The sequence below is a fragment of the Microtus pennsylvanicus genome, chromosome 13 (genome assembly GCF_037038515.1).
Source record: "Microtus pennsylvanicus isolate mMicPen1 chromosome 13, mMicPen1.hap1, whole genome shotgun sequence".
Classification (NCBI taxonomy): Eukaryota; Metazoa; Chordata; class Mammalia; order Rodentia; family Cricetidae; genus Microtus; species Microtus pennsylvanicus.
Window position 1 is genome coordinate 31602332 of NC_134591.1, and position 11897 is coordinate 31614228.

General features: G+C 41.6%; 1 protein-coding gene across 2 annotated transcripts in view; it reads left to right on the top strand.

Annotated features, from left to right (window-relative positions):
* Tek (TEK receptor tyrosine kinase) overlaps positions 1–9741 on the top strand; it is a 100855-nt gene extending 91114 nt beyond the window's left edge. The window contains exons 19-23 of one of the 2 annotated variants that reach the window (XM_075945737.1): positions 3135–3205; positions 4001–4041; positions 4900–4996; positions 7942–8041; positions 8772–9741. In XM_075945737.1, coding sequence (XP_075801852.1) covers positions 3135–3205; positions 4001–4041; positions 4900–4996; positions 7942–8041; positions 8772–8846 — 384 coding nt within the window. In that variant the 3' untranslated portion in view covers positions 8847–9741. The remainder of the gene's footprint in view (positions 1–3134; positions 3206–4000; positions 4042–4899; positions 4997–7941; positions 8042–8771) is intronic. The other variant, XM_075945738.1, reaches the window with a different exon arrangement.
* Positions 9742–11897: the final 2156 nt, after the last annotated feature.

An 11897-nucleotide genomic window follows, 5' to 3' on the forward strand; every position in this document is an offset into this window, starting at 1 on the left:
CCCTAGTCCGCAGAATCCCCCTTCCTGTCCTCACTCTGGCATTTGGTGGTTTGTAGTCCCAGCTGAGGGCTTGAGAGGGTATTGTTGGGTGATGTTTAGTTTCATGGCCTGGAATGCCATTTGGATGCCTTTCTCAGATCCTTAGTGAAGGTACTTCTTGGCTTGACATCTCATAAAGGCAAAGGTTTTCTCAGGGCTCAGGAGGAATGGATACGGCTGGGGCAGAGCAGTCATGACTAAATTCAGTCTCTCAGAGGCAGGGTAAAGTGTTTAGCAGCAACACAGACTGGGAACAGAAGGCAAGATGGTGGCAGGGAAGGAAGGGTTGGAAAGGAAAAAAAAACAGATGTTGGACATCAAGATGCCACCCCATGGCAGAATTGCTGCTTTCTCGGGTCCAATTTCGAAATCAGTGGTTTGAACCTTACAATCATCAGCAAAACTTTCAGAAATAGATTCTGAGTCCTACCTTCCAGACATCGGCTAGGTTTACAGTATCGGGTATTAATTCCCTCCTTTGTCCTAAGACTCAAATCCAGTTAGAAAGTCACCCCACAGTCCCGTTATTATCGCACTGATTAGTATCTTATTGAAAAATCAGGGTTATAGCAATGCAGGTTCTACACCAGGGTAAGTCCCCTGAGAGCAGCGTTTGTGTTCCCTTTCAGCACTATGAAAACTAGGGAAGTTCTCTGCTCTGCTCTAGCTTTCTCTAAGTCGTACAGCCAGCGTGCTGCATCTTCAGCAATAAGGTCTTTCAGTTTAGCTATATGGGAACAACTAGGAACAATGGCAATAGCCAGTGTTGTTTCAGGAGTGTCCAGGACCTCACTGACCAATAACTCATAAGAAGGTATCCCATGCTTGGTACTAAGATTCTCATTTAATAACCCAAGTCCTCTAGGGAAGAGCATTGTCTTCCCATGCAGGTGGCTCTGTTCAAAGTCCTTTTGAATTACACTTTTAATTAGCTTATAATACAGTGTATTTCCATAACTATTTTTATTTTGGTTAGCCTGATCCCATGCCCTCCACCCCCATCCTTGCTTACACCTTACCCTCTCTATTTTTCCTCCTTCTATTGCCATAATCACATGGGTTCTGCTCCCTCCTCCCTGTTTGAAGGCCCTTTCCTGTCCCCACTTGCATGTGACGGTTTTAGTTTCCCATCCTGCACAGACACTCCAGATTAAACACACAAATCTAAGAATTGAAAGCTAGGATCCAGGTGTTTATCTTTCTGGGCCTACTATTTTTTTTTCTCAATCCTCATAGCAATTATACTGCTGAAAGCATTACTATGAACTGCACTAAGCAATTCTATGTTGCCCTATCATTAACAGACAACAGCCATCACCTTGCTGATTCATTATAAGATCATTTATAATAATTAGAGTCAGTTCGAGTAAGTGACAGTACTTTCGGGAAAAGTACTTACTCAGTACTTTCAGGCAAAGGTCCTCAGATAGAGATAGAATTAGCAATCACAACAGTTGAATTGCCCCAGGTACAGGAACATGTGTGAAAGCACAGAAAAGTCTCCCTGAACCAACCCCAGGGGCAGTCATGGAGGGTTTCCTGGAGGAGGTCAGCTCCTGAGTGATGTAGTGAATGTTGAGAGGGTACTGGATATGAAGACAAACGGCATGAGCTAGAAGATAGGGCTGATACAGAGGTCTAGAGTCAAAGGAGAGTATTGACTTTGGGGGATTAGATAATACAACCAGGATGGGGATTCAAGTTCAAGGTTGGAGGAGACAGCAGGGATAATGTCTTGAGGATCCTTGAATTCTAGTCAAAGCTCGTAAAACTCAGGGAAGGACTTGTGATCTTAGGACATGGATGCTGAAGAATGTATTTTAAGGTTAAAAAGATACACATGCTTAAAAGAGTCATTTATAACAATCATTCTGAATAGAGAACAGGTCATTAAACGGTGAGGTCTATCAGGTAGGGAGCTCACTAAAGAGGATGCTAACACTAGGCAGGGGCTGAATCAAGCGGTGGGGACAGCAAAAGAGGACAGAGCCCAAAGAAACCAAATACAGAAAACTTGAAAGCCCATGTGGAGCCTTGGCAGTAAGGAAGTCAAAGCCTGTGGGGTTGGGGGTGGGGGGAAGAGCGAGCAGTTGGTGTGACTGTACTTTCTGTTCCATGGCTGCAATGCAAGAGTGAGTTAGAGGAGCCCATGGGAGGTGGGCTCAGGGTGGTACAGAAAGAAGGGAGGTATGAGTGCAAGGGAGACTATTGAGTGAGCAGGGAGATGGGAGGATGCTTTCAAACCTGAGCTGAAAATACAGAATTCTCCCTTGGGGCTCACAGCCATTCCACAAAGGACTGGGAGAAGACTGTATAGCTAGAACCACCCTGGAGATGAGAGGAGGTGGTCTCTAGAAGGCACCTTGGGAGAATGCCTGCAGAGGCAGGTGGTGGAAGATCCCCAGAGTCTTCGGATTTATAGGCTGATGTTCACTATCGAAAGTTTGGGCATATCTCTGGACAGGGGAGAGGGAAGAAGGAGAAGTAGATCTCTTAATAGTGAGCCATATGATTATTGGGTTGCGTTAGAAGCCCCTACACCACAGAGAATTTGATGGAAGTAGCAACAAACCTCCAAAGGTCCTCAGTATCCAGGCTCTATCTCATTTCACCCAACCTGAACACAGTAAGACACTGAATGGTCTATTACCTGTGGCCTAAAACATTTCCCTTCCCTGTCATCTGATGCTTAAGGGAGCCCAGACATGTCCACCTCTGGAAAAAAATCCATGGCCTGTCCTAAGGTGGTTTCTTCAGCTCATCCCTTACCCCTTGTTCCTGTTATCCCCTTTCATATTACAGTTATATATTCTGTTTCTGTGCCTGTCTCTATGGAAAAACCCGCGGGTGCCCCTGAAAGCCACGAGGTAATCGGTGAATAGCTGAATGACTATCAAACATGCACATTCACATAGATTGGCCCACGTCAGACTCCCCGGGGTAAGGCTTACACTATCTGCATTCCTTCGAAATTGAAAACATGCCCGTGGATAGAAATTCACACCAACTCTTCATGGGTTTGCTGTGCCTTATGTCTGGAATTCTAAACACAAAGCCCTTCCTGCGTAAGTGATATCTCACTTGGTTCTCTCTAGGGAAGGCTCCCAGTGCGCTGGATGGCGATCGAGTCACTGAACTACAGTGTATATACAACCAACAGTGATGTGTAAGTACATGCCTTACTGCTAAGGAGTTTCTTCTAGAAAAGTACATATTGAAGTTCTACAGAGAAGCAGGGACAGCCTGTACCCCGAGGAGGAAAGAGAATCAAAGGAAATAAAGACCCAGAGTGGAATTTTCTAGTGAAAAATCACAGGTGTCCAGTCTGATGGTATCTTCACCCATCACATATAGACTTCAGGTGATGAATTCATGACCTCTAAAGAGAAAAAGGGCACGGGGGCCTCCCCACGATTCCACTCCCTGGCCCTATAATAGTAGGGCCATGTCTTCCTGCAGCCTGCATGACAAGTCGCCTTGCCTTGGACACCCTTTGCAGGAGGAGAAAGTGAAGCCAGGAGGGTGGGGATGTTTGTCCCAGAAGCCTTACTGAGGTCTGAGGGAGGAAGGAACCTGTCATTCACTGCGTCCTCACTGCAGACAAGCACATAACTAGGGTCTCCCCACTTTTTGAAGACCATTCTTAGGGTTCCACATGTTCAGTAGTTCATAATGACCATTTAAACATCAGACAGGAGAGAAGGGACACAACTCCCTGCTGTCTGGTGTGGAATCCATGGTCTTCTTGCATTCTCTGCTTCCTGGGCTAAGGGATGGGAGACGTGAGTCACTTTCTCATTGCAGTCCACTGTTGGCCCAGAGGAATTCATGCTGCGTGCCAGACCTCACCCTAGACAGCATACTATTAGCATTTCCTTTCTTGCCAGGGCTGGGGGGGGGGGGCACAGACCTGAGGTCACCCTATTAGCTGATCACTTGTCTTATGCTGTGCCTCCTGCAGATGGTCCTACGGTGTATTACTCTGGGAGATTGTCAGCTTAGGTGAGTATTTAATTTACCCAGTCGTCGAAACACCGTGCAAAGGGCGTGAACCCTCCAGAACTTCCTCATAGCCTAATTCCACCGAACACTACTTAGTTTTTCTAATGCTGCCAGGTGGAACCTGCTAATAGAAGTGTTTCCGAAGATGAGTGCAACTGCGCACACTTCTCTTTCTAACAGCTGTGTATTGACATCATACTTAACATGAAGGACCTCATGGCTGTGAGCTTCACTATAAATTGTTTCTATCTGTGCATACGTGCCAGAGAGCTGTAGTAAGTTTCTCATAACTTTAGATGGGTGCTATGCAGCCAGTAGAAACCCCATCTTAAAGGCTATTTAATAGCACAGGGTAAAGCACATGCCCCAAACCAAACACTTCATGTATAACATGAAACTGGTTTTACAAATCAATATTTTTAAACCATAAGGTGCTATATTGAAAAGTAATGAGTGGTGTTATAGGATTTCTCTTCATTGGGTTTTATATTCCAAGTTTTTCTATGATAAGTACATAGCTTTTCTAATTTACGCTGTACAGTAACTATTGCTGATAAACTAGGATTCGCGTAAATATACACTTTCAAGATGAAAAAGTAAATGTCCTTGGTACCTGCAGAGTAGATTCAGGGAAAAGGCACTGTCTGGAAAGAAGCCTTGGTGGGTCCACCGACGGAGTGGCAGCATTGTGCTGTGTTTGCTGATATAAGCCTAACCCTGTTGCACAGTGGGGTTGTGGAGGGAGGCAATGGGGTTCTCACCTTATCTATATCTTCCTCCTCTTCCTGCTTAGCACTGGGCAGAAAGCATAGCTTTCTGTGTCCGTGGGACTCACATGTCCTACTTCCTGTGTTCCAGGAGGCACCCCCTACTGTGGCATGACATGTGCAGAGCTCTACGAGAAGCTGCCCCAGGGCTACAGGCTGGAGAAGCCCCTGAACTGCGATGATGAGGTGTAAGTCAGGCCTCGCTGAGGCTCTCTCTCCCTTCTCCATGTGACTCTAATGGAGAAGTCATTAGATACATTAACACACCCATATTGAGATCTCAGATAGGTGCTAGGAAGACCACTATGTGATGGGCAATAAGTAGCAATTGTCCCTGCTACTTACCTCTAGGAGAGTTGTGAAGGAACTGCTCTCAACAAGATTGAGATAAGGAAGGACAAGGATGGAAGAATATGAAATACACAAAATCGTTTATGAACAAAATCATGCAGACTTTTTATTCAGGTTGGAGTAGAGATTTCAGAGTTACTCCATTAAGCAACAGCTTGATCACACTCCTGCTTCTTTTGAGATTAATTTCCACAAGGAAGAACGATTCGTGTTAGTGATGCTTCCCTTTCAGAACTAGTCAGCAGACATCCCTGAGTGACATGATTTCAAGAGTACTAGGTCATAGGTTGAACAAGCAGGACATTATGCACACTTTAAGAGAGAAGGAGATGCTACTACTTTCCCTGGTACAAGAGGAATAAACGTAGGTCACCCTGCATAGACATGAATGATCAAGGGACTCCAAGAGGATGTGAATAAATTCTGGAATGAAAGTTGTAAAAACACAGTTGAATGAAAAATGAAAGTTCAGCTATGAAAATGTAATTTTATAAAATGATAATCTTTGAAGAAAATCCAAAATGAAAATTTCAGGAATTCAAATGAAAGTACAGAGAAAAGTCTAGTCAATAGATTGGATCAAGTGGAAAACAGAATATCATGTCTTGAAGACAGGGTAGAGGAATCAAATAACTCAATCAAAAAACATGTAAAATCTTAAACAAACAAAAACAATAACTGAGGACTGAACACATATACAATACTATAAAAAGACCGAGCCTACTAAATGATTGGAAGTAAAAGAGACCCAAGTCAAAAGCACAGAGAATATTTTCAACAAAATCAAAGAAGAAAGCTCTCCAAATCTAAGAAAGAGATGCCTATGAGGTACAAAAAGCATTTAGAACATCAAATAGAACATGGAAACTCCCCATGTCATATAATAGTCAAAACACTAAATGCATAGGGAAAAGGAGATATTGAAAGGTGTAAGAGAGAAAGAGCAATCCATGTATATAGAAAGGCCCATTAGAATAACAGCTGATGTTTTCCATAGAGACTATGAAAGCCAGAAGGGCTTGGATGGATGTTCTACAAGTTATGAAAGAACAGAGTTACTACCAGAGACTACAGCAAGCAAAACTGTCAGTGAAAATGGGAGGATAGAGGAAAGCTTTATATGATAAAAATATTTTAAAAATTTATGACTAAGCTTTCTCTACAGAAGATCTTAGAAGACAAGAGTTAAACATATCTAAGACACAGAGAATAACAAATTCCAGAATGTTAAATCAAAATAAATATAACAAAACACTGCAAAGCAATAAAATAAGGGGAATTAATAAACACTGCTTAATAATAATTAGTAATTCAGTATCAATTCCCTTAATAAAAAAAGACAAATTAACAGACTGTATTTAAAAACAGCATCTAGGGTTGAAGTGATGGCCCAGACATTAAAGAAAAATACTCAAAACCTTTATTTTCTTAAATAGATGCCATCATTTTGCTGTTTTCTTAAAAAAAATACTCAATATCAACAATAAATACTACTTTAGGTTAAAGTGATGAGAAAGCATTTCAAGCAAATGTAACTAAATTTCAAGCAAATTAGAATAACTATTCTAATATCCAACAAAATATTCTTAAAACCAAAATAGTTCTAAGAAAAGGACACCTCATTCTCATTAGAGCAGTGGTTCTCACTCCTTCTACTGCTGCGACCCTCATGTTCCTCATGTTGTGGTGACCCCCAACCATAAACCTATTTTGTTGCTACTTCATAACTCTAATTCTGCCACTATTATGAATCTTAATATTTATCCGTGTTTTCTGATGGTCTTAGACAACCTTTGTGAAAGGTTCGTTTGGCCACTAAAGGGGTCGCAAGCCACAGGTTGAGAACTGACACATTAAAGAAAACCTACAGAAGAATGTTACAGTCTTAAACATATATACATCAAACATAAGAGCACCTGATCTCATAAAAGGAATACTATTAGATCTTAAGACCACTAATGGACCACAACACAGTGACAGTGGGTGATTTCAATACCTCTCTGTCATCAGTAGACAGGTCATTCAGAAATTCTGAAGATAAAAGACATCTTAAGTCACATAGACCCAATAGATACCTGCGGAACATTCTACACAAACTAAGGAATATACATGCTTCTCAGCAGCTTATGCAACTTTCTGGAAAACCTGCCACATACTAGCACACAAAGAAAGTCTCACAAATATAGGAAAATTGAAATCACGTCCTGCATTCTATCTGACCACAATGGAATAAAGCTGGATATTAACAGCAATTGAAACAACAGAGATTACAGAAATTAAACAACACAGTTCTCAATGGTAATTGGGCCAAGGAAGAAATCAAGAATAAAATTTAAAAATTTTTTTAGTTAAGTGAAAATAAAAACACAATATATTCAAATCTATATACAATTCAAATCTATATACAATGTAGGTGGGCAAAAGGAGAAGATTTATAACAGTAAGTGCCAATAACAAAAAAGCTTTAGAAATGTAAGATTAATAACAATGTATCTGAAGTCCTTGTAAAAATAAGAGCAATCACGTCTAGAAACATATACTAAAATAGGGGCTGAGATCAATAAAATATAAATGAAAGCATGCACAAATAATCAATGCAAATAAAAATATGAAGATGCAATGTAATAAAGGGTTGGTTCTTTGAAAAGATTATGCCTGTCAGTATCATGACCATACATCCCTCAGTGACTAACTTTCCTTTCCCTCCTGCCCCACGCTAAGGCAGAGCCATGTCTGAAGCACAGTTGGAGCTGATGTTATCTTTCATTCCTTATGTTCAAAGGTATGACCTAATGAGACAGTGCTGGCGGGAGAAGCCTTATGAGAGACCATCCTTTGCCCAGATACTGGTGTCCTTAAACAGGATGTTAGAAGAGCGAAAGGTGAGCACAGTTTGATGCAGATGCCCTCGCCCTGGAATTTCTGATGTATCCAAGGTGATCTGTTATTAAAAAGTCATTGGAACAACTCAACAAGCTATTCTGAGAAGAGCCTTAGGTGTTACAGCATGACGGATGTGCTCCCTAATTTTGAGGAGATAGAATTTAGGGGGAAATAAGATTTCTCTGTAAGATACAGTCATTCACACATACACTAAAATACAACCTGTAAACAGTCTATTAGAACTGGAAGAAATCTCATTCATGTAGCCTGCCCTTTAGTTGTATCAGTGAAGAAACAAAGAGGTAAAGTGATCTGACCAAGAAAACAGAGACAGCAAAGTCAGCCTATAATACTGTTTGGAGGGTAAGAAAGTCTATTGAAACATTTTAAAAGGTGATTGATTGCCTGTACCATCTTAGGGGTCAGCAGAAAAATCTAGGTTACCAGGAGAGATGAAGAGTAAGTGTAGTTAGAGGAAGGAGCCTACACCAGCTGATCTTTTCAGGAGAGGCCAATAAGATACTAAAGATACTCAGAAACTACGGGGTGTAGGGAATCTTATTTAGAAGTCATGGGATACACCCAGAAAAAACATTGTCAACTACACAGAGAAATTGAGACCTGGTATCCCCCCAGCTATGAAAGATAAACCAAAGGGCATTGACCTAACTGCCCCTGGCAGAGGCAGAAGCAGTGCAGCGTGGGTCTGATCCTTTCTCATTCTTTCAGACGTATGTGAATACTACACTTTATGAGAAGTTTACCTACGCGGGAATCGACTGTTCTGCCGAAGAAGCAGCCTAGAGCGGAGCCCTTCATCTTCAGCTGCCATTTGCCCTTCAATGGCATGAGAGTGTCTTGATAACCTGCGCTAAGCGAGCAGCCCACTGCCAAGAGATGTGATATAGAACTGTATATATTGTGCTATGTGTTTGGGACCCTCAACGTAAAGCCCGTGCAGACCTGACTCTAACGTGACTGTATATACTGCTTGGAGATCGGAATGCCTGTTTATGGTTTCAGAGAATATATTTTTCTAAAAACACGGATTGCACAGGAAGGTATGAGTGCAGATACTGTAACGCAGAATTTGTTATTGTCCTAGATGTGTTTTTTATATTTACCTCTATAATTGAATGCTATAAAAAGACTCTGCTGTGTACACCTAGAATACTGTTAATAAGCCTAACAATTCCCTTGACGGCACAGGAAGAAATGTGAGGGAAATGTACAGATTATATTAGAATGTGGGTTACTCCCCAGGAGGCTGAAAAGAGGGTCTCTCCATTTTGCCCCTCACCTACAGAATCCAGTTCATTTGGTCAGGTGACAGTTTGTCCTGTGTTTCTACAGCACACAAGTTATTCCAAATTGTTATCACCTGAAAACTTCCTTAGGAGACTAAGAACATTTAGAGATATAAGCAAGGTCAATATGTAGATTGGTGGGACTTTTAGTCTCTCTAATAATCTGTTGTATATTCTAAGGAGTAAAACTAGGAATTTAGGAACGATGTGTGACATTTGTGACATGGAGTTACTGTTCCCACATGTATCGCACACTGACATATCCCTACATGTATTGCACACTGTAAAAGTTTGTAGTTTTGATCATCTGTGAATTTACTGTTGGGGCAGTAGCCACCTGCTGCATTGGTTCTTCCTGTAGGTGAATAAATGTCTCATCTACCCACATCCTATCCAGGAGTATATCTTGTTGTAATAGGGAGCTTTTACTCTGTAGTATTAAGAGCGGCGACACCCGGACGCCCACATGGCTAGCTTATGCCCGAAATAATTACACGGAAACTGTATTCTTTTAAACACTGTCTGGCCCATTAGTTTCAGTTTCCTATTGGCTAGCTCTTACATATCGATCTAACCCATTTCTAATAATGTGTGTAGCCCATGAGGTGGCTTCCCAGAGAAGATCTTAACCTGCGTCTGTCTGGAGTGGGAGAATCATGGCAACTCACTGACTCAGCTTCTTTCTCCCAGCCTTCTATTCTGTTTACTCCTCCCACCTATGTTTTAACCTATCAGGGCCAAGCAGTTTCTTTATTTCTTAACCAATGAAATCAACAGATTGATATATGACACTCCCACATCAATATCTCATAGGTATTGGAAATATATTCCTAAGAAGATGTCTTAAGATTCATGGAGTAAGTGAGTGTATGACCCTGGACAGGAATGCAAAACACACAAGGCCAGAAAGTGCTACAACTCTACCTCTTAATTCATTGTCTTTTCTTAAGGGAGTATACCTCCAAATGCATTCTGTTTTAATGATTTTTTATTGTTTTTATTGTACTATATATTTTTCTCCACTTCACCCATAGGAGAGAAGGAAGTCAAGCATTAGCAGGCATTACCACCGAAGACGCCAGTAACCTTATCCCCTATTGTACAAGTTCACATTAGCTGCTGAGAATCCTTGAGGCTCTCCTCAGTGCCAGAAGACAGTGGCGCATTCACTGATGTTAGGAATGTGTCCCACTCACCACGCACCCCTGTAACCATTCGCAGGGAATGTCTTTCCACAGCAAAGCAGGTCTATAAAGTCTGCAAAAGGTATCTTTTCTGCTAAATGCTGACATAAGCAACAAGAAACATGAAAGTTCAAAGAGACCAAACATTAACAAAGGAACACTACTGTGTCTTGTAGCTGATTCCAAAGAAATATATATATTCCTAGCAGAGAATTCAAACTGATATTTTAAGGAATATACAATCAGAAGTAAGTAGAATGAAAAGAAACTAAGGAAGCTTCAGGGCCCTCCCTTCTGCCACAGATCCCAAAGGGACACAACCTTCCTCTATCACCCCTTCCAGTTGTAACAGTTATCAGTACCAAGAGGAACTAAACTTGAGGTCCAGCTAGTCACTCCAACCTGGGAATTGGAAGGCAATCTTCATTTCCCTTCCCTCTTTTTCCTATCCTCCAATTCCAATTCCCTAGTCTGATCCCCAGGCCTGAAGCAGACCACCTGCAGGGGTTTGTCCCCTCTCTGCCTCTACTCCCTAGGGACTCCACCAAGCCTCCTGGCAGACCTAGCTTTCCTCCTTCCTGTGGTTCCATGCATCTTCATTTTTCCCTGTCAGCTCCCAATAACTAGCAGCACATTCTACCCAGGACCCCCAGTGGCCAAACCTCAGAGGGACTCAGAAGTATTTGCTACCAGGCAACCCACAGCCACCAAACGTTCCTAAGATCCAGAGATGGCAACCGAAACCAAGAAATGGAGCAGCCAGCAAACAAAGACGAGACATGACATTAACACCCAGAATCACAATCATCCCAACCAGGATGCCTAGACACTAGCATTAAAACAACCAGGAGACTATATTTTCACCGGAACTCAGCAACCCTGCTACAGCAGGCCCTGAGAAATGCAGTGTAGCTGAAGCACAAGACAAGGAGCTATTCAAAACAGCTATTATGAATGTGCTCAAGGATCTTAAAGAAGATATGAATAAATCTCTTAACAAAGTCTGTGAAACCCTAACAGTAAAATGAATGATGAAAATAGTTCAAGACATCAAAGTTAGAAATAAAATCACTACAGAAAGCCCAAACTGAAGTAAAACTGGAAATGAAAAATTTAGAAGTTCAACGAAAACATCAGAGGCAAGCCTCACCAACAGAGTGCAAAAGATGAAAGAGAGAATCTCAGAAATTGAAGACATAATAGAAGAAAAAAATACCTCGGTCAAAGAAAATGTTAAATCTTAAAAGTCTAGTCCCAAAACATCTAGGAAATCTGGCACATTATGAAAAGATGAAATATAAGGAAATAGGCATATAGGAAAGAGAATAAACCCAGGTCAAAGGCACAAAAGATGCCATAGAGTA